The 15,746-nt window shown below is 40.7% G+C and overlaps 1 protein-coding gene across 1 annotated transcript; it reads left to right on the forward strand.

Annotated features, from left to right (window-relative positions):
• Positions 1-877: 877 nt before the first annotated feature.
• On the forward strand, positions 878-14,757 carry rnf175 (ring finger protein 175). Its single transcript, XM_059355449.1, has 9 exons — positions 878-1,207; positions 1,517-1,554; positions 3,718-3,859; positions 5,316-5,470; positions 7,724-7,831; positions 10,060-10,180; positions 10,259-10,392; positions 12,358-12,459; positions 13,695-14,757. The coding sequence occupies exons 1-9, from the start codon at positions 1,187-1,189 to the stop codon at positions 13,813-13,815; spliced, it is 942 nt and encodes a 313-aa protein (XP_059211432.1). The 5' UTR covers positions 878-1,186; the 3' UTR covers positions 13,816-14,757.
• Positions 14,758-15,746: the final 989 nt, after the last annotated feature.

Genomic DNA, 15,746 nt, shown 5'->3' on the forward strand with positions numbered 1-15,746 from the left:
TCAGAGGGAATAAGCAGTTTTATTTTATTTGCATATTTAAAATTTGAAAGTGTCTACTAGAGTTTCAGTTTAAGCCTAAATTGTTGATATTTGTGTCAGAATCTCTTTATTCTACATGTGTCGTTTAAAATAAAGTGTCTAATGAATTTCGTTGAGAAAGGGCAAGAACAAAATAAATGGAAAAACATCTTCAGGGTGTCCTTCACAGAAAGAGCAGGTTAAGTCTATGAAATGAGCTCAGCCTACCCGAGGTGATGCTTTATTGTCAGAAGTATGATCAGGAGAGAAGGGAACTGATATTGAACCTTAAAGAAATTAAGTTGAACTTTGATTTACGGGATCTTTTACAAAGAAGTTCAGAGGAGAAATGTTATTCCTTTTTGTTACAGTATTTTAGGAGAACAAGATTAATAGAGAGAATATAATTTATGTACTTTCTCCTTTTTTTTTTTTTTTTTTCTTCTTTTTTTTTTAATTAATTAATTAATTAATTTGTATTATTATTATTTTATTATTATTTAGTTAAACTCAGGAATGTGTAAAGTCCCGGTCCACACTCCATATCAGTAGGTGGCGGTAATACACCAAAAAGTTGTTTGTCAACCGCCATAAAACAACACAAAGAAGAAGAAGAAGAAGAAGCCTACCCGAGGGTTGGATTTCCTTTTTTTTTTTTTTAATTAATTAATTAATTAATTTTTATTATTATTATTTTATTATTATTTAGTTAAACTCAGGAATGTGTAAAGTCCCGGTCCACACTCCATATCAGTAGGTGGCGGTAATACACCAAAAAGTTGTTTGTCAACCGCCATAAAACAACACAAAGAAGAAGAAGAAGAAGAAGAAGCCTACCCGAGGGTTGGATTTCCTTTTTTTTTTTTTTAATTAATTAATTAATTAATTTTTATTATTATTATTTTATTATTATTTAGTTAAACTCAGGAATGTGTAAAGTCCCGGTCCACACTCCATATCAGTAGGTGGCGGTAATACACCAAAAAGTTGTTTGTCAACCGCCATAAAACAACACAAAGAAGAAGAAGAAGAAGAGGGTTGGATTTTCTCGCGTGGAGAGTTTTGGCCCTCCTGGCCTCCCGTAGCCGGACGCAGAGCAGCTGTCAGCGGGGAGCTGCTGCTGTCACAGCGGCTAGCTTACACTGGTACCTGATCAGGAAAACGGAGCATGGCGGGTGTGCACCCCCAGGTGAGTGAACTACACCTCACACCACAGCTGTTCTCACACTGTAAACCCTGACTAATGAGATGTTTAGCGTCTAAATTAAGCATAAAAAGCCGTCAAAGGTGGCTAACGCAGCTAGCTCAGCTGTCAATACTGTCGGGACGTGGCAACACACAGACAACACACGCCTTATTTAACTATATATAACATTTTTAATATGTGATTAAACTGAATCTATGCATGTCATTTAGCTTCATAACTGGTGTTAACCTATATTAAAGTGCCCAGTGAGACCCACAGCTGCTATTTCTGTCCCTGTCCTCTGTATTTCAGGACGACCTGCTGAAGATGACCCACAGAGAGAACTGGAAGTGAGTAGCAGCACCTTTCTTTACCAGGACACACCCACAATATGACCCTTATGATTATAAATACTGCTGTTTATCATGACATGCTGCATCTCCCCCCCCCCCCCCCACCCTTCACTCTGACTCTCCTTGTGTTTGTGTTTTTGTTTGTAGCCCCTTTCATAGTACCGATTCATGATTATATATATTTATATATATATAAATATATATATATATATAATACAAGAAATGAAAACTAAATAACTATCTTATTTGCAATATTTCTATACAATTTTATATTATATATTAGCCTTGTTACATATATATATACACTCACACAAACACATACTTAGGAGTTTATATTATATATATTTACAAATAGGGCTACACGGTGGTGTAGTGGTTAGCGCTCTCGCCTCACAGCTAGAGGATCGCCGGTTCGCCTCCCGCCTGCGGCTCTTCTGTGTGGAGTTTGCATGTTCTCCCCGTGTCAGCGTGGGTTCTCACCGGGTTCTCCGGCTTCCTCCCACAGTCCAAAAACATGCACTTAGGTTCAATTGGGGACTCTAAATTGCCCGTAGGTGTGAATGAGAGTGTGATTGTCTGTCTCTATGTGTCAGCCCTGCGATAGTCTGGCTAGTCTGATAAGCGGTTAATGGTAATGAATGAATGAATGAATATTTACAAATATTATGGAAGACAACACAGTAAGCAGGCTATTAATTAATGACATCAATAACCATTTACCCGATATTTGTTATCTGTGACTGTGATTGTGGGAAAGTATGACTATTGTGGAATCCATGAGCGCCTTTAAACATGAATCATTAACACAAAACTGGACGCTAAACAGAACGTGACATGGAATGAGAATATCATTTTTGTCATTGTGTGTACGTTGTCATTTGTAGTAAATTAAACATGAGCATTTAGTCCTTTTTGACATTTACTCGTGAATAAGAGATCTGTGGGTAATATATGTCCGTTTGGTAGTAGTTTATAGCGTCCTCTCCACATGCGCGACGAGGGGGTGCTTTTCATGGCAGGGGTGCTTAATACGGCACAACACCGGGATCAAATGATCCCACCAATTTTCCGCCACCAGAGGCCACAGAGGAGGAAAATTGGTGGGACTATTGGAAGCGGGACCACTATGGCGAAACGGGATATTTGACGTCTAACACGCGCCTCCCACTTGGAGTCATCAAATCACTGTGCACAGCATCTGCCGCTTATTGTAAACCAGGGGTGTCAAACTCAAATACACAGTGGGCCAAAATTTAAAGCTTGGACAAAGTCGCGGGCCAACATTGATATTTATTGAAAAAATTGACCTAAACAAGTTCAAACGAAATGGAACAAGCAAAGCTTGATATAACTTAATATTGCAAACATGCAAAATCGAATATCAAATAAAACAAACAAACACATCAATGGCATTAATTTCTTAAATAAAATTTAAATAAAAATCATATGTCCCTTTATTTTATATGCGGCCTTCTTTAAATTTAAATTTAACGGTAATCTTTTTCCACAGGCTAAAAATAAATGTGAGAATAAAATAACAATAATAAACCAAATGACTAATAATAAAATCCTTCAATGAATGTGCAACCATTCAAACCTTGGACTAGCAAGAAAAAGTGCATAAAGACAACTTTAATTGTTGCTCAGTTTGCTCCACACTGATCTACTGTGTTCAAGACAAAACACCAGCAGAGCATTCTGGGATTTGTAGTATTATTTGTGCTGTATAATACCGGCGGGCCAGCTCTGGTTGTCATTTGGTATTTCCTCGCGGGCCAAATATAATTATACTGCGGGCCAAATTTGGCCCACGGGCCAGAGTTTGACACCTCTGTTGTAAACAAACCGGCATGCTACCTGTACACGTGGTGTCAGCCACTGATTGTTAACAAACCGGCATCGCTTACTGTACATAGACTGTCCGGTGCTTGTTGTAAACAAACGGAGATCGCTAAGTGAACACATGTTGCTGCAGCACATACACACTGTACTGCTACAGAGCTAACTGTTAGCCTATTAGCACTGTGCTACTGCTCTGACTGTCGTCTCCTCCCACCTCGTTCCGTGACGCCAGACTGCACTATGAAAGGGCATGAATATCACTTTGCCTTGTAAGGCACTATGAAAGGGGCTTATGTTTGTGTTTTCCTCTCTGGTCAGGGTGCAGCATGAGCGTCTGCACGTGAAGCACCGAGGTCATGAGGCCATGCACGCTGAGATGGTGCTGATCCTCATCGCCACGCTGGTGGTGGCTCAGATAGTGCTGGTGCAGTGGAAGCAGCGGCACCACCGCTCCTACAACGTGAGTGGTGATGGCGTAAGCTGTGTCCCAATGTCAAGGATCCTTCCTTGGTAGGATCCTTCCTTCAGAGTCGGGTCCTCCAGAGGCGAGGCCAGAGTCCTTCCTTTCACTGGTGTAACGCATAAATGGGACAGCCTTCAGAGTGTGCAGCTGTGCGTCATTGCGTAATTGGACGTCCTGCTTAAATTCAGCGCCGCTCTCGGCCTCTAGTATCTGTTCATATCAGTTTAATAAAAATAAATAAATACATAAATAAATTCAGCGCCGTAATTTCAAAATCAGTTCACGACATGAGTGTGTCTCTGGCATCAGCACTCTGACACATATTTGTAAAAAATGGAAGAAGATGCTTTAAGGTTGAATCTCCACGATTTATCAAGTAAAAACCATAAAGTGGATTAAACCTGAATATATATGAATCTAATATCTGAATATTTAACTGATCCTGGCTGAATTCGGCCGCTACTTAGTTTCATAAAAGCAGCGGAGCATAATTCATCATGGAAATATATTCTGTGATTTTTTATTTTTTATTTTACAGTACAGTACAATAATAATATATTATAAATAACAATAACGGATAATATCGGACTTTCGGTCCCTGTAAACACAATAAAGAAACGTATAACTTTCTGAATGGCACAGTTGCACATAGTACATCATCATCGGACGCATATAAATTAATTAACAATAACTTTAGCGACTGAGACGGCATTAATTAACTTAACCGGCAATGTATCAAGATGACGTTTATTATCTTTAGCTTAATATTCTGGCATTTGTTTATGTATATGTTTTTGGTTGACTTTGAACACACTTTGGCATCCTTCAAATCCAGCCGTTTGAGCATCCTTCCTTGACTTTGGGACACAGCTGTAGTGTTGGGTTTATCTGGGTGCTTGCAGGAGATGTGTCTGTGCAGGTACAAATAACTACTGGTGGCAGTTCCAGTTACATATACAGACATGGAAAAATTATTAGACCACCATTGTTTTCTTCAATTTCTTGTTCATTTTAATGGCTGGTACAACTAAAGGTACATTTGTTTGGACAAATATAATGATAACAACAAAAATAGCTGATAAGAGTTTAATTTAAGAGCTGATATCTAGACATTTTCCATGGTTTTATTGATTATGATTTTGGTTATTCTCAAGAAAACCATGGAAAATGTCTAGATATCAGCTCTTAAATTATCAAAACTAAATTATCTTATCAGCTATTTTTGTTGTTATCATTATATTTGTCCAAACAAATGTACCTTTAGTTTTACAAGGCATTAAAATGAACAAGAAATTGAAGAAAACAATGGTGGTCTGATATTTTTTTCCATGTCTGTATATGTCAATGACACTCATTTTTATTGTGTAATAGAATGAAGGAACCAACTCAACGGACAGAAAAGAGTCTTAAGTTGATTAAAAGTATAATATTAAACTGTCCGTCTCGTCCTCAGCTGGTGACACTTGTCCAGATGTGGGTGGTTCCTCTTTACTTCACCATCAAACTCTACTGGTGGAGGTTTCTGTCCATGTGGGGCATGTTCTCCGTCGTCACCAGCTATGTCATCTTCAGAGCCACTCGCAAGCCGCTGTCCTGCAGGACGCCGAGGTGAGCTGACGATGGTCTTTAAACTCCCCCATGTTCATCACTGGGTTGTCTTAGCAGGAGTGGTTTTTTTATTTGCGTATTTAAAATTTGAAAGTGTCTACTAGAGTTTCAGTTTAAGCCTAAATTGTTGATATTTGTGTCAGAATCTCTTTATTCTACATGTGTCGTTTAAAATAAAGTGTTTGACCAAACCAGAGCAGAGAGGAGAGGACGGGAGAGGCCGTTTACACAGAGCAGAGAGGAGAGGACAGGAGAGGCCGTTTACACAGAGCAGAGAGGAGAGGACAGGAGAGGCTGTTTACACAGAGAGGAGAGGAGAGGCCATTTACACAGAGCAGAGAGGAGAGGACAGGACAGGCTGTTTACACAGAGCAGAGAGGAGAGGACAGGAGAGGCCATTTACACAGAGCAGAGAGGAGAGGACAGGAGAGGCCGTTTACACAGAGCAGAGAGGAGAGGACAGGAGAGGCTGTTTACACAGAGCAGAGAGGAGAGGACAGGAGAGGCTGTTTGCAGAGAGGAGAGGAGAGGACAGAAGAGGCTGTTTACACAGAGCGGAGAGGAGAGGAGAGGCCGTTTACACAGAGAAGAGAGGAGAGGACAGAAAAAGGCTGTTTACACAGAGCGGAGAGGACAGGACAGGCTGTTTACACAGAGCGGAGAGGAGAGGAGAGGCCGTTTACACAGAGCAGAGAGGAGAGGACAGGAGAGGCTGTTTACACAGAGCGGAGAGGAGAGGCCGTTTACACAGAGCGGAGAGGAGACGAGAGGAGAGGCTGTTAACACAGAGCAGAGAGGAGAGGACAGAAAAAGGCTGTTTACACAGAGCGGAGAGGACAGGACAGGCTGTTTACACAGAGCGGAGAGGAGAGGAGAGGCCGTTTACACAGAGCAGAGAGGAGAGGACAGGAGAGGCTGTTTACACAGAGCGGAGAGGAGAGGCCGTTTACACAGAGCGGAGAGGAGAGGACAGGAGAGGCTGTTTGCAGAGAGGAGAGGACAGGAGAGGCTGTTTACACAGAGCAGAGAGGAGAGGACAGGAGAGGCTGTTTACACAGAGCCGAGAGGAGAGGACAGGAGAGGCTGTTTACACAGAGCGGAGAGGAGAGGCCGTTTACACAGAGCGGAGAGGAGAGGACAGGAGAGGCTGTTTGCAGAGAGGAGAGGACAGGAGAGGCTGTTTACACAGAGCCGAGAGGAGAGGACAGGACAGGAGAGGAGAGGCTGTTTACACAGAGCGGAGAGGAGAGGCCGTTTACACAGAGCGGAGAGGAGAGGACAGGAGAGGCTGTTTGCAGAGAGGAGAGGACAGGAGAGGCTGTTTACACAGAGCCGAGAGGAGAGGACAGGAGAGGCTGTTTACACAGAGCGGAGAGGAGAGGCCGTTTACACAGAGCGGAGAGGAGAGGACAGGAGAGGCTGTTTGCAGAGAGGAGAGGACAGGAGAGGCTGTTTACACAGAGCAGAGAGGAGAGGACAGGAGAGGCTGTTTACACAGAGCAGAGAGGAGAGGACAGGAGAGGCTGTTTACACAGAGCAGAGAGGAGAGGCAGGAAACATGACAATACTTCAACATGTGGAGAAAAATGTTCATGGTCATTTTGTGTTTTTTAAGCCTTTTTTTAGTCACTTTGTGTGTGTGGTTTTTTTGGTCATTTTTCATCTTTTTTAGTCATTTTGTGGTGGTCATTTGGGACACGGATAGGTACGTGGAGAAGTGTTTATAGAGAATTTCAACCTTTTTCTGATTTCTGTCATTCTAACTGTGTTATTCTGCACTAAGACATGTTTGAGTTGTTCCCACTTCTAGCCATGATTGTGCTGATTCCACAGAGCTGCAGGACTTCTGGATTTAATATATTGCAGTGGAACACAAGAACACAGTGATTGAAAATGTTAAAAGGGCAAAAACGCCCTGAAACAGCTCGTTGGGGTTTAGAGGGTTAACAGCTAATACTTTGTTTAAATCTGTTATAAAACAGTGCGAGCTGTACAGAGTCCACCTCAGGGATCTGGGATCAGGATGTTTTTTTTAAAAGTGCACCCACCTGACCCTTTGTGCCACATTTTTTTAAATGAAGGGAGATATTGTTAAAGTTTTTATTTTTTTAAATATGTCGTTTAGAAACATACTTCATTTTGGCTCCTGGAAGATGGGAAATGCATAAAACTGCAATAATTGTTAGTTGTTAGAGATAGATTCAGAACAATTATTACGATACCATTACTAAGTGTTTCTTTTCTCTTTTTCAGGATGGTGTACAAGTGGTTCTTGTTGATCTACAAGCTGAGCTACGCAGTGGGCGTCCTCGGCTACCTGGCCATCATGTTCACCATGTTCGGCTTCAACGTCTTCTTCAGGCGAGTCTCCGCCGACAACGAGTGGATCAAACTCCTCTCTCGTGTTTTCTGAAGTCGCTTCACTGTAGGAGTTGTGGTTGAGTCACTCGCCCCTTTCATAGTGCCGTTTCATGCTGGGATATTTACGACTCTGTAACGTCTCGCCTCCTTTATGAACGCGCCAGAAGCGGGATGCCGGGATCAAATGATCCCACCATTTTTCCGCCTCCAGAGGTAGTCACAGAGGAGGAACATTGGTGGGACTGTTGGAAGCGGGACCACTATGAACGGACCATCGGGGAGGAGCGGGATATGAGACGTCGCGTGTGACGTCTTACTGGGGATTCACACCGGGCGCGTTACAGCAGCAGCACGTCAGCTTAGCGAGCCGGTCGTATACACGCGAGATAACAAGATCACGCGATAATCCTGACCATACGGGAGACCGCAAGCTCCCGTGATAAACTTTAAACTCTATTTATACAGTCTATGGATAAACTGTGTGTATAAAGTAAACAACAACAACAACAACAACAACCAACAGCTTACTCTGCTTCTCTGAGGTGAAAGATCTGTTGATCTGACCATCTATCCTTATAAAAACAATATGTTATGTCATAAATGATTGTATGATGTTCCACTTCAACAATCAGCCTCTTGTCGTCCGTGTCGCCGATCCTCTGAGACCCTTTGATTGATTGATTGATTGATTGATTGATTGATTGATTGATTGCTGATCTGGTGCCCCGGTCATAACATAATGTTGATGTGAAGTAGTTTTAGGCTGCATGAACTGCGTATTGTGTTTTATTTTGAAAGGGGCGGAAGTGTTTTACGCTGATTCTGAGTCGGACTTCCTGTCTGGTGATCTGCTCTGTTGAGATTCACGCGATGGCAGCGTCTCGCAGAGAAATAGAAGTCCTACCTAATGCTCGCGTAGAGACGCTGACGCGACGCTGCTGTAACGTTACGCAGCGTGCCCGGTGGAAATGCTCTCATTGATTAGAGTGTTTTATTTGCAACGGCATACGCAACGCTGACGTGACGCTGTAGTAACGCGCCCGGTGGAAATCAGGCTTAACACAAACCTCCCACTTGGTCCGACAGTCATCCAATCACTGTTCACTTCGGTCGACATGCAGCCACCGCTTATTGTAAACCAGGGGTGTCAAACTCAAATACACAATGGGCCAAAATTTAAAACTTGAATAAAATTGCGGGCCAACATTGAACAAATAAACCTTTTAATATATACCAAACATGTTTTGCTTTAACATTAAATATGGAACCAGCAACGCTTATAAACATACAATATATAACTAAATAGTGCAGACATGCAAAATCAAATTTCAAATAAAAAACACATCAATGTCATTAATTTACAATAATAATATAATAATTTGGTATTGCCTCGCGGGTCAAATAAAATTACACCGCGGGCCAAATTAGGCCCGCGGGCCAGAGTTTGACACTCCTGTTGTAAACAAACCAGCATGCTAACTGTGCACAGAGTGTCCGCTGCTTGTTCTTAACAAACGGAGGTCGTTAAGTGAACACATACAGCTGCAGCACATACACACTGTGCTGCTACAGAGCTAACAGTGTAGCTATTAGTACTGTGCTACTGTGCAGAACTCCTGCTGCTCTGACTATCGTCTCCTCCAACTCGTTCCGGATGCCAGACTGCACTATGAAAGGGCAGAATGTCACTTTGCCTTCGCAGGATCACTATGAGCGCCCTGAGGCGAAAAGCTGGCACAGATCTTTCTGGAAATATAGCGGGGATTTGTGGGACCGCACTATGAAAGGGGCTACAGTCTGACACAAGGAAGCAAACTATGAAGGGATTGTCTTAACTCTTTGTAAGCTCATTGGGAATGAGTTCATTTTAAATGAGTAAAACTTGAGGTTCTCCTGAATAAAATGATGTGTGGCACTTGATGCTGAGTGCTATAATCAGAAAACTTCAGAATCACAACATAAATACAGGAGAGTCCGGCGCCCCTAAAGCTGGTCTTTAAGAGTTAACAGACCTTTGGCTGGCTGTGTGGTAGATCTCTTTACTTACAGCCTAATAAAGAGGCCATAAGGCCGTGCAGAGTCTTTTCAGATACACAGACTCGACACCTCTGTCTATCTACATGTCTCAGTTAAGCACCATTTATATGAGCTCTATTGGCAAGACAATGCCCATCAATTATTTCCACTTCCTAAGTGACTGCTAATGTTTTTACTGTCTGTCTGTGCAGGATCAAGGCCGAGGACTCGATGGATGTCGGAGTCATCATGCTGTTCTACGGCCTTTACTACGGCGTCATGGGACGAGACTTTGCTGAAATCTGCTCTGACTACATGGCGTCTACAATCGGGGTTTGATTCCTCATGAGAAAAACTTTATAATACAGGTAATATTTCAGCCCTGTGTTGACCCTGTGTGTGTGTTTTCAGTACTACAACAAGGGAGGCATGCCCAGCAGGAGCCTCACCAACGATATCTGCGCCGTGTGCGGTCAGAGGATCCTGGTGGACATCGAGGAGGAAGGGTTTATAGAAGACACCTACCAGCTCTCCTGTGGACACATGTATCCTAAAGCTGAGCCGAGTCCTGCAGAAGAACAGGCTTGTTATCACTCTTCAGCCCTCGTGGCGGAGGCAATAAGTGCATTCACTCTCCACAGGAGTTAGATCTACAGGTACATCTCCAAAAATTGGGGTATCATGAAAAAGTTCAATCTTTTTTGTCAATCATTTCAGAAAGTCAAACTCATACATTATATATATATATATATATATATATATATATATATATATATATATATATATATATATATATATATACACACTACTGGTCAAAAGTTTTAGAACACACCAACTTTTCCAGAATTTAATTGAAAATTATGCAATTTAATGTTTCAGTGTACTCTGAAATTAATGCACATTTGCAACATTTAAAATTCTTTATTGAGCATGATAGTGTTTTGAAAGTAAAAAAAAGATTCAAAATCACATTTTATGTTGGACTAAAGGACCAAAAAAAGACACAAAATGACTTACAAAGACATGAAAAGAATTCAAAAATGGACAAAATAGCCCAAGACTCAATAGAGTTAAGTTGTTAACCCATTTCTTGTTCCCTGAAAAAGGCCTACTTGTATAATTCTGAAATGTACATTATTTTTCAGTTTTGGTTAAGCTTACCTTTTTTTATTTACCTCTGGCAGTTCACCACTTACCTTTGGACCCTTTCAAGCTGTTCATTTGACTTGAACTGCTTGAATTTCAATAAAAAACTGGAAAAATTGGGGTGTTCTAAAACTTTTGACCGGTAGTATATATATATATATATATACACACATAGAGTGAAATATTTCAAGCCTGTTTTTCTTGTAATTTTGATGATTCTGGCTTAGAGTTAATGAAAACACAAAACTCAGTGTCTCAGAAAATTAGAATATTGTGAAAAAGTTCAGTATTGGAGTCTACAGTCAGTCAGTGGTGGTTTGGGTCCATGTCCTCTGCTGGTGTTGGTCCACTGTGTTTTCTGAAGTCCACAGTCAACATAGCAGCCATCTAGCAGGACATTTTAGAGTCTTCATGCTTCCGCAAGCTCCCAGGAGATGCTGGTTTCATTTTCCAGCAGGACTTGGCACCTGCCCACACTGGCAAAGGTACCAAAAGCTGCTTCAATGACCATGGTGTTACTGGGCTGGACTGGCCAGCAAACTGGGCTGACCTGAACCCCATAGGGGTCTATGGGCTGTTGTCAAGAGGAAGGCTAGAGACACCAGATGACCTGAAGGCTGCTATAAAAGCAACATGGTGCTGTAGGCTGATCTCCTCCATGCCACCAAGTATTAATGCACTAATTCATGATTCAAAAGGAGCCCAACCAAGTATTGAGTGTATAGAAATGAAGGTAATTTTCAGAAGCTTGACATTTGTGTTTTAAAATATCCTTTTTTTTTTATTGATCTTATGTAATATTCAAATTTTCTGAGAGACTGGGTTTTGTGTTTTCATTATCTGTAAGACCGAATTTATCAAAATTACAAGAAAAACAGGCTTGAAATATTTCACTCTATGCGTAATGAATCTATATAATATATACGAGTTTCACTTTCTGAAATAATTGACAAAAAATATTGAACTTTTTCACGATATTCTAATTTTTTGAGATGTACTGTACCTGTATTTCCAGTAGTTGCTGCACAGAAGAGAAAAGTAGCCGAGGTGAGAGATGGTGGAGTCTGTCTCCCCCAGGTGGTCAGTAAATGTTACTGCATTGTTAAGTGAAGAGGCTCCAAGAAGCCTTGAGTGGATGTTTTGTTTCAGAGGATGAGTCAACATGACTCAGCGGTTTAACTCCAGAGGCCTCTCCTGACATACTGTTAGCTCATTGTGTGAATTCAGAGCTTTTTATTTGGACAAAATTGACACTTCCCTGTTTAATTATTTTGCCGTGTCTTATATTAGATCTTGTTGAAACCTCATCCACCAGAAACTTCAGATTTTCAGGGTTCCTGCCTTGACTTGCCCCGCCCCTTCAGATTCCACGAGTTCTGCATCCGTGGCTGGTGCATTGTGGGTAAGAAGCAGACGTGTCCATACTGCAACGAGAAGGTCGACTTGAAGAGGATGATGAACAACCCGTATCCTTTTATAGAAAATGGATGTATAACCCATTGTTTTGGGGACGACAGTTTTAACCCTCTGAACCCCAGTTCAAGTATGATTTCCTGAGCACTATTTATCGTAGAAAGAAACTGTAAAAACAGGCATTGTCGTTAGAGTTTGAACTTTCTGACGGTCCTTGAACGGATCATAGGTTCTAAAAGTTCCCGTTATAAAAAGTGACCAATACTTGTTTTAAAATGTTGATATTAGTGTCAGAATCTCTTTATTCTACATGTGTCATTTAAAATAAAGTGTTTGCACTAACCAGATCCTGTTAAAAACATTAAATTCTCCTCAGAGACACTGAAGACATGATTGATTCTGCTGAGACCAACGGTCACGTGACAAATATTCACTGAGAATCTGTTTACACAGAGCAGAGAGGAGAGGACAGGAGAGGCTGTTTACACAGAGCTGAGAGGAGAGGACAGGAGAGGCTGTTTACGCAGAGAGGAGAGGTTGGAAACATGACAATACTTCAATATGTGGAGAAAACTGTTTACAACATTCACGACACTTGGAAAGTGTTTAGATTCAAAATTCTATTTTATTTAAAAAATATATATATATATTATTTTTTTTTTTATTTTATTTTTTTTACAACATTCGTGACAACTGTTTTCTATAAATAGCATTTAATTCCAATTTGTAAAAAGTGATTTTTATCAATGAAATGTATTTTTTATATGATAAATAAATCTAAAGCTGCCTTATTTTTTACATTTAGTAATATGATTTATTGATTTGTTTGTTTATTGATTTATTTTTTGTATTTTACATAGAATTTTCTATCATTTATTCATTCGAAAAATAATACTGTAAAAGAAGTCTACAATGTCCCATTATATTAATTTACAGATTTCCACTTTTGCTATGGCCTTGCACTTAATGTATAAAAACAGAGAAAATCCTGTTAAATAATAGAGTCAATTTCTCTAATTTGAAATAACTTTTTTTTTACATTATGGGCCAAATTCCCGTGTTTGTTTGACCCATCTTTCCATCCCGAATGCCTCCCGATGTGGACTTTGACGCTCTTTATACTATGACAGCAGACTTAATAATAAACTGCTGCTTGCATACTGTGTTTAATTTGAATATAAAGTATTGTTATGCTTTGCCCCGCTGGGTGTTAAACAGCAAACGTGTTTTCATCAGAATACTGACAATCTATCAGAGCACTCTCCTTAATTCGTTCACCTCCTACCAGCTGGGAGAAGACACACGTCCTGTACGGGCAGCTTCTTGATTGGCTGAGATACCTGGTAGCCTGGCAACCCATCATCATCGGCATCGTCCACGGGATAAACTTCTCCCTGGGCCTCGAATAGAGCCCTGAGGAACGCCGCTGTAAGTACGTCCTGGAGTCGAGACAAAGTGCTAAAATAAAAAAAACCCTGTCAAAGTCAGCAGCGCTACAAGGACCTGATTCAGGCTGCTGCTGAAGTCTTTAGCTCCCCTTGTTTGTTGTTTGACTGAACGCTTGCACAGTTTCCAGCAGACTGATCCCAGGCCGTCTGGTTTCTCCGTGTACACTGACACTGTGATGCCAAAAACTGCTGCCGACTTGAACAAAAATATTTAAGCACAGAACGATTATTTGATCACGATTCAAAAATGTTTGACACAAAGAAGATCCGCTGGAGTTTGGAACTTATGGAAGTGTTGCCGTCGTGCATGTTGTTTTTATCTTTGCTTTACTTTGTACTGTGTCCTCAAAATGCCTTTTTAAACATCTTATAGTTTGCACACTCCTCACCGCCGGTTCTGCTGACACCACTGTTCTTTTGAGAGACTTTATCTGCACATTACAAAAAAGGATTCTGTCCGGAAAGTTGTGGTACACATCACATGTTTGCATTTCACACGACTTTTTGTTTATTACAAAAGTTTTATTTGGAATGTTTGTCCTGTTATGTTTTAATTGTTTTTGATGCTTAATGGATGACTTATCGTAGCAGTTTGGACTCTGAATGTCACAGTAACGTTTCCGAACAAGACTCATTATCGCTGCCGCCAATCCTCCGAGATGTAAACTCTCACAGTGTGGACTTTTACTATTGCCTTTTACTATTCTTTCAACATGGCGGCATGTGCCCCACAACTATGGTAGCCACCCTCCAAACACTCAGTAACAGGAGTTGGGATTTGAAGAATGTCTCGTGCAGTGACGGGAAGAAAGTTTTCTTTTGCCAAATCACATTGACATTGCTTTTGTTATCAAGACAGCTGCTGATATTAACTTTGTATTTATTAAATATTTATAAAACCTCCCCGGTTTGTCACAACATTATTTTCAATCTTTTAGTTCATACTTGATCTTTGGATTCTTTGGTCTGTTGTGTTTTCTAGTAAACAAAACAACCTTTTTTGAATGCATTTCCTTCCATGTGAAACATGAAAAAAACATTTCAGCCAGATTTCCTTCCCGTGACAAAGAGATACAACGTTTTTATTCTGCAGCAACACAGAGCTCCAGCATTTCCAGGTCTGTGAAGCACAATTATTTTACAGTATGACGTTTAAGTTTTATGGTAATGAGGTTAGTTTCATAATCGCATTAAGAAGTTGGTGCTGTTTAATAAAATGTTAAGTAGTTCTGAGTATAGTATAGGAGTATTGCTTTTCTCTACAATACAAGCTAAGCATGTGTAGCTGAAAAAATTCTGACATTCCTGTAAGAATTTGGAAGTTCAATGAGGTTGTAATAAGTTAGTTTTAGTTCATATTTCAGTTTTTAATTGTATGTTATTATGCTCTATGGTGTGTGTGTGTATATATATATATATATGGTTATATAAAGCATGTTGTTTGTAAGTGCAGGTCATTTGAATGAGAACCTTTTGTGGAGATCAAGCAAAGAAGATCCGGAGATCCAAATAAATGGTGTGACCCCCAGTTTGGTCCCCAGTGACCTGGAATATATACGACCCCAGGAACAGTCCCACTAGTCTTCTTTGTGGTAGGATCACAGCAGTCACCTTTATTGGTACTAGCTTCAACACACATTTCAAAGGCTCATCCACACTTTGCAAACCCCAACAGATCGGGCCATTCCTCTGAACTGAACATAAAGCAAGTCGACAACTGAGCCTTAAAACTGGAACCGCTCACAAGACAAATGCACACTTGCTGTGTGATCACAGAACCAAACAAAAGCTTTAAAGGACTTTTGACACAACCAAGAACAATTCGTTTTAGTTTACTTTGCATCCTCATAATTTGTATTTGTGCTCTTTTAAATTCGACCTTACAAAAGGGT

This window comes from Centropristis striata, chromosome 17, assembly GCF_030273125.1.
Source record: "Centropristis striata isolate RG_2023a ecotype Rhode Island chromosome 17, C.striata_1.0, whole genome shotgun sequence".
Classification (NCBI taxonomy): Eukaryota; Metazoa; Chordata; class Actinopteri; order Perciformes; family Serranidae; genus Centropristis; species Centropristis striata.